This window comes from Pinus tabuliformis, chromosome 2_2, assembly GCF_031772625.1.
Source record: "Pinus tabuliformis cultivar Carrire ecotype Pingquan chromosome 2_2, CPIR1, whole genome shotgun sequence".
Classification (NCBI taxonomy): domain Eukaryota; kingdom Viridiplantae; phylum Streptophyta; class Pinopsida; order Pinales; family Pinaceae; genus Pinus; species Pinus tabuliformis.
The window spans coordinates 420587463-420601474 of record NC_142300.1 but is presented as its reverse complement, the minus strand read 5'-3'; the positions used below and the strand labels follow the sequence as shown (position 1 = coordinate 420601474).

The 14012-nt window shown below is 37.5% G+C and overlaps 1 protein-coding gene across 1 annotated transcript in view; it reads right to left on the bottom strand.

The window, feature by feature from the left end:
• Positions 1-14012, bottom strand: part of LOC149193056 (auxin response factor 4-like) — a 100984-nt gene that overhangs the window by 31602 nt on the left and 55370 nt on the right. Inside the window, exon 7 of the mRNA XM_089407190.1 lies at positions 13841-13916. Within this exon, the coding sequence (XP_089263316.1) occupies positions 13841-13916 (76 nt within the window). The remainder of the gene's footprint in view (positions 1-13840; positions 13917-14012) is intronic.

Genomic DNA, 14012 nt, shown 5'->3' with positions numbered 1-14012 from the left:
TCCTAAACTAGTGCCTTGATTTAAATAGGCAATGGAGTTACCTAGGGGTAACTTAATGAAGACAACCTTGATGAAAAGGTTGAGAAAGCAATAGCCTCTTCTTACAAACCCTAGTGCCTTCCTTTAAAGGGATGTTTTAAGTTCAAGAGATGCATAATTTAGAATTCTTGAAGAATTCAAGGGAAAAAAATTTGCATGGCCTAAGGAATCAAGATTTCAAGATAAATATTCCAATTTCAAATATGGTAAACATAGAAACTTTAATTCACGTAAGATAGCATACAAAATTTAAAAGATATACAATAAACTTACAAAACTTCCACAAGGATCTCTTAATCTATCCTAAGAAACCTTCCTCATGCCAAAATCCTTCTCTAAGACAAATTCGCACCATAGAATCACATTGTGGCCAAGTAGAATAGAAGATAATAGCTAGTTTGAACTTGTAGAAAATAAGAAGTGTGAAGAATAATGATGATAAAATGAAAAGTGACTCCCCTATATTTATAGGAGAATAACCAAGTCGCTCTTTCATGATTTTACAAGCAAAGCCTAAAACAAGTTTACTTGAGCATTCAACTAGGTCAAAGGTCACAAGACAACCTTGAAATCGCTTCAAAACATAGCAAAATGCCAAAAATAACACACGTGCAGGAGAGAAATGGTCTGCACTATGATGTCATCCTTCACAATACACAATAATGCATCAAGTAATTGAGGCAATGGTCCAAGAGTGCTCCTCGCTCCAAGAAAACCTCAAAGTCAAAGAGGGATGTGCTAGCCCTCCCACATCATCTCAGTGATAGCCATCCTTATCGAAGCTCTGAAACAAGGTATATCCATTAAATAAGGTCATGACCAAATGATGGATGTCATGGGTCCATCTAGGTACATCATCAAATAATCCAATGCCCAAGATTTTAAACTCAGTGTTTTAGCATCTAGAGGCTCATTACGAGATGCAGAAGCATGTGGAATTTGCTCAAGGTACAACACTCATCTCTAGAGGGGTGACATTAGGGCCTCAAAGTCAGGTCTACTCTCAAAACGAGGCAAAGTACCCTCTAGAATGTGCTAAAGAAGAGTCAAGTTATCCCTCAACAGATTTATGTTGTAAATGTGAAAACACCTGAACAAAACTTATCAAGATTAAATGAGATCAACTTCATTAGGGACATGAAAACATTAAAGCAACATAGTGAACCATATCTAATGCTAGGGGCATAGAAATACTTCACCCACGATTCACCTTCAAATGTCTAACTAGATCAAAACCTATTAACAAGTTACATCACTTATGTTTAGTGTTCCATGGGGATGTCCTCGTGGTGGTGGCAAGTCAGCTAAGGTAGCAGTGCACAAAAACAAATAACTTCGACAACAGAGGTAGTAGGCCACGGCAGGGCTCTAAGACCAACACATGCAATGCATAGGTGTTGTTGCAGGGAGAAGACACAACCACAACTAAGGCAGCAAAACGAGGACATGGGTATGGATGTAAGCAGTTTGCAAGAAGTGATAGTGGAGGTTATGGTGTGTGTTGCACACTTTTTGTCAAAGTTCCTAGGAAGTAGATATGCCAAAGATTTTTCAAAGAATCGGATCATCTTTCATCAGTTTATTAAGTCATTGTTAACTCATTCTGCAAATTTATAATCTAAATGATGCTAGTAAGACCTTGTGTGTATGTAACAACCTAGGTAAGCCTATTATTTTGGCAAGAATTTCATCCTAGGAGGTTTTTTATCTCATTTGTGTTTCTAGTAAGACTGTGTGTGTATGTAACAACCTAGGTAAGCCTATTATTTTGGTGAGAATTTCATCCTATGAGGTTTTTCACCTCACTGATTCATTTGTGTTGTTAAACATGAATGGTCGGTAGAGTTTTTCCCTCCAACCTCACCCTAAAGCTAGGGTGGAATTCTTCATCAAAGTCTTAGGTGAGTCCTAGTGTTCTAGTCGAGTCTTATGTAAAAGTGGTTTGGGAATAATTTAAGCTAATTGACTAAATTATTTTATTACAAATCACTTGGTCTACTAGATCATATTGTGTCGCAGAATTGGGTGTAATTTGAGGGTCTATACTGAACGGGTGTTCCCCCTTTGAGGGTTGAATTGTAAAAATCTTATGTAAAAAATATTTTAGTGCATGGTCCCTCATACTTAGACACCATGGCTAAAATATTAGAGGGTGGAAAAATTATTAATCCCCTCAAGTGTCAATTAATTAAATTTTCTGGCAAAAATAAATTAAAATCCTAAGCCAGAAATTTAATTAATTAGAGTCAAAATTAAATGTCTAGAGAAATTAAATTCTTCAAGTGGAAAAATTCATGGGTCTCAAATAAATTAATTTTTTTAAGTCTCCCACCAAGGGAATATTGGAAATCTCAAGAAAAATTGGACCCTTGGATCTTGGTGGTTAAGTCAAAGTCAATTTTTGGAGGAAATTGGCCCAAAATAACTAATTTTGAGCAGATAAAAAATGGGTTAAATGAGAAATTCGAAAATTTCTCAAAATTAAATATTTTCGACGGTGGAGATTAAAATATGATCAAATATTTTTCAACGGCCAAGATTATTTTGACAAGGATCAAGTCAACTAGCCATTATTTTTCCACTTGGAGGATTTATCTATAAATTAGGAGTCATTTGAGTCTCAAGCCATCAGATGTTTGGCTAAGAAAATTCTGCAGAAAAGCTGATGTAACGCTACTGTCCCGCTAGGAACGTTTTTTGAATCATAATAAAGACTTTGGGGTGCAATTCATGGTGTTTATTGTCTACTGATTTGTGGTATGTGTTGGGTACGGACTTTCCTATATTGTGTTTAAATATTTTTAAAGTTTGTTTTTCATTAGATGGTGATGAGAGCATTTTATTGGTAGATTTTGGGTCTATCTTAGGTGATTTGATTCGCCATATGTCTAACAATCTTTCTTGAGGAAAATATATAGTGTTTGCAAGTTCCCCAATCGTTGGGCTCCAAGTTCACAAACTATGGACATAGGTTGACCTTGTTTGGACTCTGAATATTTATATGGTTTATTTAACTTCGGTAAGGTTGTAGCTTGCATCTATTCTTACAAATACACTTAAGCCATTTATCAAAAAATTTCATAAAAAAAAAATATTTCTCAAAGATTTCTTTAAAAAACATTGTATATTTGTACATTTGTAAATAGCTTTTGTATAATACATTTTTGTAAATTATTTTTTCTAACTGGGGTTTTGAGATTTTTTGTATATATTGGGGTTTTGGGTATTTGTGAATTTATTTTGCAGGTGTGAGCAAGCAAGATAGAGCTAGATCTAGGCCCTTAAGGGTAATATCTAGCCTCTAAAATTTTTGCAAGGCCAAAAATTGAAGACTTGCAATGATTTGGGCAAATACTGAAGATCTGAGGCAAATCCGAATTTCGGCAAGGGTTTGCAAATTCTTTTAGGGCTTCCAGGCCCAGTATCCTCCTTCTAGCCTAGTTGTTGCCCTTGGTTGGCCTAAGCCACTACCCTAAAGGGTCATGGCCCCCTTGTTTTACCCCTGCCATGAGCCTTAGAGGCCTTGGCCTCCTTCTTGAGCTGAATGGCAACCCTTTTAGGGCTTGTCATGGGTCTTTTCGAGCCTAATAGGCCTAGCCGCAGGCCCTCAAGCCTCTTGGCCTCTCTCATAAGCCCTCTGCTCAGCCTTTTCTCCTCCTCTGCTCTCCCTTTCCTCCCTTCCGCTACCTCCTCTACCCTCGACCAACCCTCTCCCTCCTTCTCCTCCCTCAGCCTTCCTCTCCTCTCGACTACCTCTTCTTCCTAGGATGCAGCCTTTCTAGGCCTCACAGCAGCCCCATGAAGGGTTTTATTCCTCAACGCAGGCCCTACTTGGCCTCCGCTCCCCTAACCGCATGCCTACTAGGCCTTGGTAGCCCTAGCATAGCCCTAATTTGGGCCTCTCTTGCCTTCTTTCATCCCTGTTTGAGCCTTTGTTTTTTCCATAATAAATATTGGTGGTCTTGTAGGCATACTTGAGCATAGTTTTGGTGTTTTCGGGTATCAATTCATTGGACAAACTTTTGGCAAGTAGACTAGTCTTTCCAAGGCCCCAAGGCCTAAGGGTTTGACCTCTAAACCCTTGTCCTCTCATTGTTTTGATACAGCTAGTAAAATAATTCATAACTGTGGTAAAAATTCATTCAAGCTGCCCTAAAATCAATTCATAATTTGCTTGACACATTAAGGAGTTAATTACATGAGTTGGACATTCTTCATCTGGCATAAATTCACAAATTTTGGTGACTGTCATCTCTGCATCTAAGGTCTGATATAACTATGGTAATTACATCATAAGAAGGCTGAATTCATCTTAAGAACTTGTGTGGTAAGGTTGATTGGGTATTTAGGATTCTACTGCTTATAATTGGCATGAGCACTTAACATCTAAAGTGCCCTAAAGCAATCTAACTTGTTGCTGTCATAAATTTGTTTAATGCTCAATGAATATCATTCTTGCATAAGTAGTTTGCTGTTGTTTTAGACTTCTCTTGCTTGGGTAACATTGGAACATAAGTAAAATAAGACATTTCATAGTTTTACATGCTATTGAGAAGAAGGTTGCTAGTATTGATACTTGGAATCTAACATTGTGTTTTCTTGCAAGTTCATGATCTACAACGTTGTAAGTTCACATCTAATAAGCTCACTCCCTAAAGCACATTGATCTCATCTTGTTGAATGGTTAATAGATCTAGGAGTTCAATTGTTTCCTTCATTCTAACTGGCATAAGATCATTGGCATTTACTTTGTTGAAATATCTTTGGAGATCTCTAATTATTTCAATCATGGCATTGTCTTTAATAATCTTGCAAGTGATATTTTGATTAAGTGTGAACTAAGTTACTACGGGGTTTTTGTACATCTCGTAGTTATTGAAATTTTGTATCTTCTATATCTAGTTCACACTTGAATATTTGGCACATTCCTATTGTTAAGATTATCTTTTCATTTTTCGTTAAGTACTCTTGTCATAGAGAATAATCATAACTTAAGTACTTAAACATCAAATAATCTTAACATAAGAAATCTCTCATATTTCTTGCATAAGCATCTTAGGCCTATTTGCACTAATAATTTAGCTCCAAGCATAAGCTTGGTTGATAAACTCCTAGGACAACCCTTTCTCATCTAGCTTGAGGGATTCAGCCCATTTTAGTGGTTAACACAATGATCTTGAAGTCGTCAAAGCCACAGTCTCTGCAGCGCCAGGGGCACTGGGTGGTTGAAACACAGGGGAGGTATCATTAATCAAGTCTCTGCTTGTTTCCCGTTGGCTTCCATCCCACAACCTACTCTAAAGACTAGTCTAAAACATAGTTAAGAGGGAGGTTCCATTTAGACTAGGCATATAATTTAAAATTAACCAAGATCCTTGCATTACACCTAGTTTCTAGGACTTGCATCTCATATAGGTTAGTTGATCATTTAAGCAACAGTTGTCCATCCAGTTACTTGGTCTTGATTTGTAATAAGCAAGAATTTTGACTCCATAAGGCATTAGTCTCATTTCTAAATCTAATTGAATCCTTAAGTCTTGCTAAATTAAACCGAGTAGCTAGGCCACTCAATTGTGTCTCCCGGATAAATTGGTTCCCAACTTGTCTTTCATGTTCTCATCTTCATAGGGTCTACCCTCCATAGCCTGTTGTCAGGACTCAGGAGACAACTAGAACGGAGAGGGCGGGGATCAGAGTGACATCCCCCGCCCTGAGCCATTGTCGTGGTGCCTGTACAATCTGAGCAATAACATTTTTTGGCACCATTGTCGGGGACCATTTTATTGGACCTTGATTTTGACAACACTCTCATCAATCTTCATAATCTTCTAATCTCTTTCGCCATTCATTAGCCCGTCAAGAGGCACAAAATTTCCTAGCACCTTCCTTTCATCATTCTTCATCTTTTCATCACCTTATCCTTTGTTCTCTCACTAATCCTCTCATCTTGTTCATCTGCACCTTTAACACCTGGAAATTTAGGTTGGTTTCCTATTTGGGTGGCAACTCCGCTTGTTCAGCCATTCACAAGAGCATACTCTAGAAGGAATCCTGGTAGCTTGGTTAACCCCGCTCCTGATCCTGAAAAGGTTCTAAGAGCCTAGTTAAACAAATTACATTCTAGAGAGCAATTAAATTTTCTCAAACAGGAAGCTCTCCTTGATCTCCATTTTCTTTTCATTAATCCCGTAAATCAAGACATCATGGGTGATTTTTACAGGCCTTGCAACTTCACCAACATCCAAGGATATCTGCATGATCTGACAAAAGAATCCACTATGAGCAAGTTGCCAATCTTCGAAGGAAATAATGCCATCAACGTTGAGGCTCATATAAAGAAATTCAACTCCATCCAGAGATATGCTCATTCCACTGCCTACAACCATGAAGATGTCAAGATGAAATTATTTGTTTTGTCATTAGAAGATAATGCACTTGACTGATTTCATGACAAAGCGGATAATGCCTTTGACTCCTTGAGAACCCTCACTAATGCATTTAAAGATAAATATGGGGATAAGAGGGAAGGAAAGTACTTGGTTAAAGAATTGAATACTATAAAGAAAAGAGAAAATGAAACAGTGGAAGAATTCAACCAAAGATTTAATGGTCTTCTAAAAGATATGACTCAAAATTATAGGCCTCTTGATATGACTCAAGCTTGGACCAATATCTCGAAGCTTTTAACAGTGACACTCAATATGAGATTAGACGTGCCAAGCCCATTACCTTAGTTGTTGCCCAAAGTATAGTTGAAGAGTTGGAAAAGGATAGAAAAGCTTCAAGTAAGTCAGAGGTCCCAGGTTTTGATAGAGGTCCTGTTAAATCTAAGGGAAAGGAAATTAAAGAAGAAGAGCCAAATTCAGTTAAAGAATTAACTCGAGTAATCAGGGAAATGAAGATAGAACATGCCAGACAAATGAGTGATATACAGGCTAGAATGATTCAAATGCAAAAGATGCAGCCTAGAAGTAACAATCTGTGGCCAAAAAGAAATCCTCCTGCTATGCAAAGGTCCCCTGATCCTCAAATCAATATGTTCAGAAGGGAGTTCCATTTGCCTTTAGAGGATTAGATAGAAGTTATGAAAAATAGTCATAGTGTTGAAACTCTTAATTTGAGCAATGTCGAAAGTGAGAATGAGGATTGGCTTGAAGAACAATCTACACAAGACATCGAAGAATAAATTCCTGATATCCTAAAGATTAATCCAGATTTTAATTTAGGGGAATGGATCAGCCATGTAAGAATAGACGTGCCTATTAAGGAAATAATCAAGAGTGCGGCTCAAGGGAGTGAAGTCAGAGAAACTACCAAGCCCCATCAAGAAAATTGGCTTAAAATAGAATGTTCACCATGTAATAATCTTGATAAATCTAGAAAGGTCCCAGAAAGGGTCTCTCCACCCAATGATCCTTTGAGAGAGCCTGTTGTAACGCAATCCAGCATGGGGAATTATGTCGCCTTTTCTAATCCCATGGTCTTGCCTGATAGCTAAGAAGAATCTCAGGAGCAAATATGGCACATGAGTTTTGATGGTGCTCACTCCAAATCAGGAAGAGGAGCTGGGATTGTTTTGATTTCACCTTCAGGGCACATTTGTAAGTTTGCTTTCCGATTAGAGTTCGAGGCAACTAACAATGTGGCTAAGTATGAAGCTTTGTTAATGGGCCTAGAAATAGCCAGAGATCTTAAAATAAGGTCATTAAGTGTAAAAGGAGATTCTGATATGGTCGTCAAACAGGTTAAGGGTATTTTTTCATGTAAAAGTGATAGACTTAAGAAGTACAGAAACGTCGTATGGGATGCTATTGAATTATTTGATGCATTTGGTCTGCAAATCATCCCTAGAGAAGAAAATGGCCAAGCTGATGAGTTGGCCATAGCCACTTCCACCTTCCAAATTCCTGATAGTCTAATAAAGGATAAGGCCACGATAGAAGTTGTTTTCAGACCCTCAATCTCGGATAATGTTGAGCATTGGCAAGTGTTTGATGATGAAAAACAAATCATCCGCTTTCTTAATCATTTGGATGAGTTTGAAGATTTTCAAGCTTGTTCCAAAGAAGAAGGATCTAATGCCAAAAGTAAAGATATGGTAAACCCCACTTTCAGGAATATGGTGGCCATGGAACAACTCTTTAATAGGAATGATGCCACCAAAAGGGTTGATGATAGGAAGATGGATCCAGGTGAATTCATTGAAGTTAACATTGGTTTTCCCAAAAATCCTAAAATGGTTAAAATAGGTAAAGGGGTTTCTGAAGAAGAGAAGGAAAATTTGATTGATCTGCTTATTGAATACTGCAATGTCTTAGCCTTTTCATATGATGAGCTCAAAGGTTACAAAAAAGATGTTATAGAACATATTATTCCTTTGAAAGATGAAGATGCTAAACCATTTAAGCAAAAACTTAGGCAAATTAATCCTAAGTTAGCTCCTCTTGTTCAGAAAGAATTACAGAAAATGCTCGCTGCAGGTATCATTAGACAAACTCGACATTCTTCTTGGTGCTCCAATTTGGTGATTGTTAGAAAAAATAATGGTACTATCAGATTGTGTGTGGATTTTCAAAATCTTAACTTGGCTTGCAAAAAAGATAATTATCCTTTGCCTAATATGGAAAACATGCTTCAAAGGATAACAAGATCTGGTATGATGTCATTATTAGATGGATTTTCTGGTTACAATCAAGTCTGGGTTAAGGAGGAAGATTGGCATAAGACTACCTTCACCACCCCTTGGGGTACTTTCGAATATCTCAGAATGCCTTTTGGGTTAACAAATGCAAGGGCTACTTTTCAGAGAGCTATGGATTATGCTTTTAAGGAATTGATTGGCAAAATCATTGAAATTTACCAAGATGATCTCACCATTTTTTCAAAAGATGGTAAGGCTCATATAAACCATCTTAAGCAAGTTTTTGACAGGTGTCGGGAATTTGGCATATCTTTAAATCCCGCCAAATCTGTGTTTGGGGTTATCGAAGGAAAATTACTAGGACACATCATTTCTAAAGATGGTATCAGGATTGACCCTGAAAGAGTTGAAGTTATTCAACAGATCCCTTTGCCACATAATCTTAAGTCCCTCCAGTCTTTCCTGGGAAAAACAAATTTTCTAAGAAGATTCATTCCAAACTATGCGGAAATTGCTAAACCTATCCAGTGTTTGCTAAAGAAGGATGTCATCTGCTAATTTTTCAACATCTGTAGGTTTGGACCTACACTTTGTTTCAGCCAAGCTTCATCTTGGTCATGGATAGATCACCCATATTTGGGTCTATAAGCAAATGACAACTACCTCATGAAGACTCGCTCTCAGTGTCTCACAATGGCTCTGCTGGGTTCCATAACCAAGCCACTACCTATTAGTTGTCATCTCATTCTTCAACAGGAATGTAGTTAAAGATCTAATTTTCCTCCCACTACTTGGGAACTTATGGTTTCATGTTCTATTCCACTCCTCGATGTGGGTTCTTTTCACCTTTCACTCATGGTACTACTTTGTTATCAATGACCCAAGAGTATTTAGCCTTGCAAGGCCCCATGAACTCTTGTGGAGCTGTGTTAATTGCCCTCATCATATCTTATCAATAAGGATACAAAACCACATTAAAAAGGATACCACAAGCATGGATGGACGTTTTCATTCTTGTTTCAAATTCTTCTCTCCCTTGAACATTCACCATTATAGTTATCCTACATTATTGAATTGCAAAAAAGCTCCTTTTGATTTTTTTATGTTTCTTTTTGTTATTAAGTTGCTTTCCTCTTCCTTGCTTCATGCACAATAGTTGGATCATTGTTAGGAACCTGATGAGTAGCATTACCAAATTCTTCATGTCTCATTTTCATCTTATTAACCTCATTATATTGTTTCTCGTACTTCCTCCTCTCCTTTGTGTCAGTTATTTTTTTGAAACCTTCAACACCCTTTCACAATTCCTACAAAAGGTTGTCGGGAATCATGATTGTCGTTAGACCAAAACTCGCAGGAGTTAGTCAACCGTCGCATCGCCAGAGATAAGGATCCACAAGAGGCAATTAGTCCATGTTGTGAAACACACAGGGAACGCTGGTTTGTCCAATGTCCAACAATCTCCCCCTCGGTGCAAGTCGGGTGTGTATTGAACGCATGACCTATGCTCTAATACCATTTTTGAGAATCATGTTTGTTGTTAGACCAAAACCCACAAGTGTTGGTCAATGATGGCATCGCCAAAGATAAGGATCCACGAGAGGCAGTTAGTCCATGTCGCGAAACACACGGGGAGCACTGGTTTATCCAATGTCCAACAAAGGTGTGCCATCACTCTTAGTTAAGATCCCTTATAAGGTTGATGACAAAGATTGCACTCCCAATATTATAAATCACCATCGGGGATTTGTGCAACCTTCTTAACATTATAGAACTTAATCCTCTTGTTGGATTTAGGAGTTGGAGGAAGAGTAGTGGCTTGGTTGAAAGACATTGTTGGTGCAAAAAATAAAAACAAATGTACAATGAATAATATGCATAATGGAAGCACAAACACTAAGAAAGCACTCAAACCAAGAAAGCTTGTTGCTCACCTAAACACAAAAGAAATGGTTGTTTAGGCTGCCCAAAACACCACAAAATACTTCTTGTAGCCACCCAAAGGACAAAATTTCTTGTTGTTCACTTGAATACAATAAATGATGGTTGTAGCTGCACAAAACACCACACAATGTTTTTTTGTAGATGACTAAAACACTGAAATTCTCCTTGTTGGAATCAACCTTGCTCAAGCTGCCTAAACAACTAAATATCCTCTTGCTGAAATTCCTTTGCTGAAACCATGTGAGGAAAATGAGAGGGAAATCCTATCTAACAAAAAACTATTTTGTTAAAGACTTCTAAAAGTGTCTCTAATGCTTAATTAACCTCAAATTAGGGTTTAGAGTCACCAAGGTAGGTCCATGCAATCAAACTTGACCAAAATCACCCAAATCAATGAAGAAGCATGCCATATGAATTGTGATGTGGCCTTGAAATGCTATTTTTTTTTGCAATACGCATTCCTTTCTCTTAATATGTGTTTCAGGCCATGCAATACATGTTTCATCGAGTTTTAGTACATGCTACAGAATCACAAACTCTCCGACGACATTTCCTACAACTTAGCTACAGACGTTATGGCCTATATGGTTGCTACAAGGTATTCTACTTCCTCTGTTCTGCTCACAATAACCCACTCCTTTACTCCACTTAACTATGAAATAGTAAATCAATACAACAAGAATAGAAACCCTAGCAACCCATTGATTACCATGTCCCAACAGCCAATTAGGTTTAGACTTAGGGTTTTTGCATGCATCAACAACTAATCACAATTAGAGCTTTGCACTCTATAGAGTCTTCTTGAGAATCAACAAATGACAAGCTCCACATGCCTGAGTAATGGAGGTTGACAAGGAAGGCTCCCATAAACCATGAGTCCTCAAGTAAGCTCACCTAAGGTCCTCCAATCCTATACAGGACGAGAGGAAGCTGAAGTGAACTATAAAGGACCAGCGATGTTCTGACCAAAACATCAAGATACAGACAATGAGAACAAGATACAGGCCTAGGATACCTAATAACAAAACTTCACATGGTTGTTACAGTGCTTTGACTTGTAACCTTGGACTTACAATGGTGGTGATATATACTGAAAAATTTTGTATGTACCCATGCTGACATGCAGGGTAACAGGAGTCTCAGGAATGTATTTAAGCAGGTTTACACATACAGAACCGTGTTCCTAAACCATTAGAAAATTCATAATAAGCTTCATGATGGGAGCATATCATTTACAAGACTTGAAAGTTTCTTTGAGGTTGGAAACCAATGATTGCTTGAAGCCATAGTGCCAAAAATTGCCAGTCTAAACAACTCACCTATGCAACGATTTGGAAGATGCCGCTTGTAACCTTGAATAACAAATTTCTATGTGGGATGTTAAACATTAACTTCGTAGTTCAATGGAGGCACAGATCAGGGTGCAGATTAATTGGGCGAAGTATGGTTATGACATTATGAAGATGTACCTTAATTATCTGAAAATAAAACAGCCTTCTGAGAAATTAATATACTCAAAGACCCCACTGGTAAATATCATCAATGATCATGATGAAACAAAAGATTTCTTTTATATGCATTTTCAAATTCTAACAGTCACACTGTCCCTAATAAAATTCAGAATATGAGTCATACTTTTTGTCTTGACTCTTGGACAAAGGAGAGTTATACAATATGGATAAGAGTAAATCATTGGACTAGGATGATTGAAGGAAATATGAAAAGAATGGCAAATTCTTTTTGCGCTTCAGTCATAGGCCCAACCAAGTTTCTCATCAGGCTTGCCAGTCAGAACTTCTGCAAGTGAGTCCACCAGTTCAATTCATTTTCTGTGCGGACACAAATTTGGCTCACAATCCAGGGCAAATTTGGCAAGTTTCATAATCATCATAGAAAAAGTAGCTTACTTGAATCTAGTCTGTTTTCCTGAGCTAAATAACTAATTCAATGCAACCAAGTGATGTGAAGAACTGATCTGGAGAGACAAGCTGGGGCCTAATAGTAAGCCTATTACTCACTATTATATGCAATCCATCTTAAAGGATCGGGCCCAAAGTAAATGTCATAGAAAAGTTCAATAAAAAGGAGAAAGCTTACTGACCCGAAAACTAGATAGATGGCTTCCCAGAATTCAGCTCATTTGAATTAGCTTTGTATGGTGTGTTTTTAAATTAGGGGATGCGTAGATGGTTGGTTTTCAAAATTCTTCCAAGGACTGGCCAACAAACAGGCTTACATTAAATGGTGTCAAATGAGCTGCATTTTTTGGAGATGCAGATTTGCAAGGGGCAATTGTGGAACAAGACTAAGGGAACCTGTTACTGACATGTGCACTGGAGAACAGCCCTTTCTTGGGAACTTTCATTCCACAAGAAGGTGAATTGGACCTTCTCATTTGTTCTTTTACTACAGTAGTATATTTTCTAGAGTCAGAAAAATGTAGGATCTTTGATGGTGTTAAGCAAGATTTTTGTCATACAGATTTCCATCATTTTATAAATGGCAGAGCAAGAATGGAATACATTAGTTCTGATCTCCTCAGAAAATATCTTGCACTAGATGATCAAAGGTATTAATCAAAGATGATTTCCCTACTTTCCAAGGTACGGAGCAAAAGCAAATTTCTGCCATGCACCTCATTCTGTACTTTTATTGAATGTTTTTTCCAAAAGACGGGAGAAAAGAAACATGCAATACTTATCAAGAATTGTCAGCATTGTCCTTGATTATTGCAAGTAGTTATGTTCTATAGAATTGCATGCAGTTAAGTTGTTAACAGTTAGGGCTAATTACTAGGAACATCTTCCTAAATGGTGTGGGAAAGGAATCATGTTGTCCACTCCAAAAATCACAAATTCTAACTTTTTCCACATTAAAGCATCCTCATTTGCTGCAGCTCCACAAATCAGCATATTTAACATCAATCTAACTCAAGAACCTGTAAATAGGAAAATAGCTTCATATGGATGATTCCTGGGTCCTCATAATGTTTCAAGTTTAAACACATAGGTGTCTTTTGATCCTACTAAAGCTAAGGGCCATCCTCTAATCCAAAACTTTCTCAGCCCACACATGTTCAGATGAGAAAAAAACACTAGATTTGTCCACCTTTTACCAACTTCATTGAAAGTCAAAAACAAAATCCTTCTAAATAATGCAGGAAAAACTTCAAATTTTAACAAATATCATACTGAAGCCATGGTAGCCTGAAATAACCTTCAATAACCTCCATTTTGAACCAGGCCATCTAGCAGGATCTGCATCACCTATCGCAGTTATCATGCCAGTGTACCTGTAAATTCAGATGTTACCTTCATCAGCATTGTTTCTAGATCATTTCAAATTGCATTATCAAATGTCTCTTTGTCTATAAGAATATTCAATTATT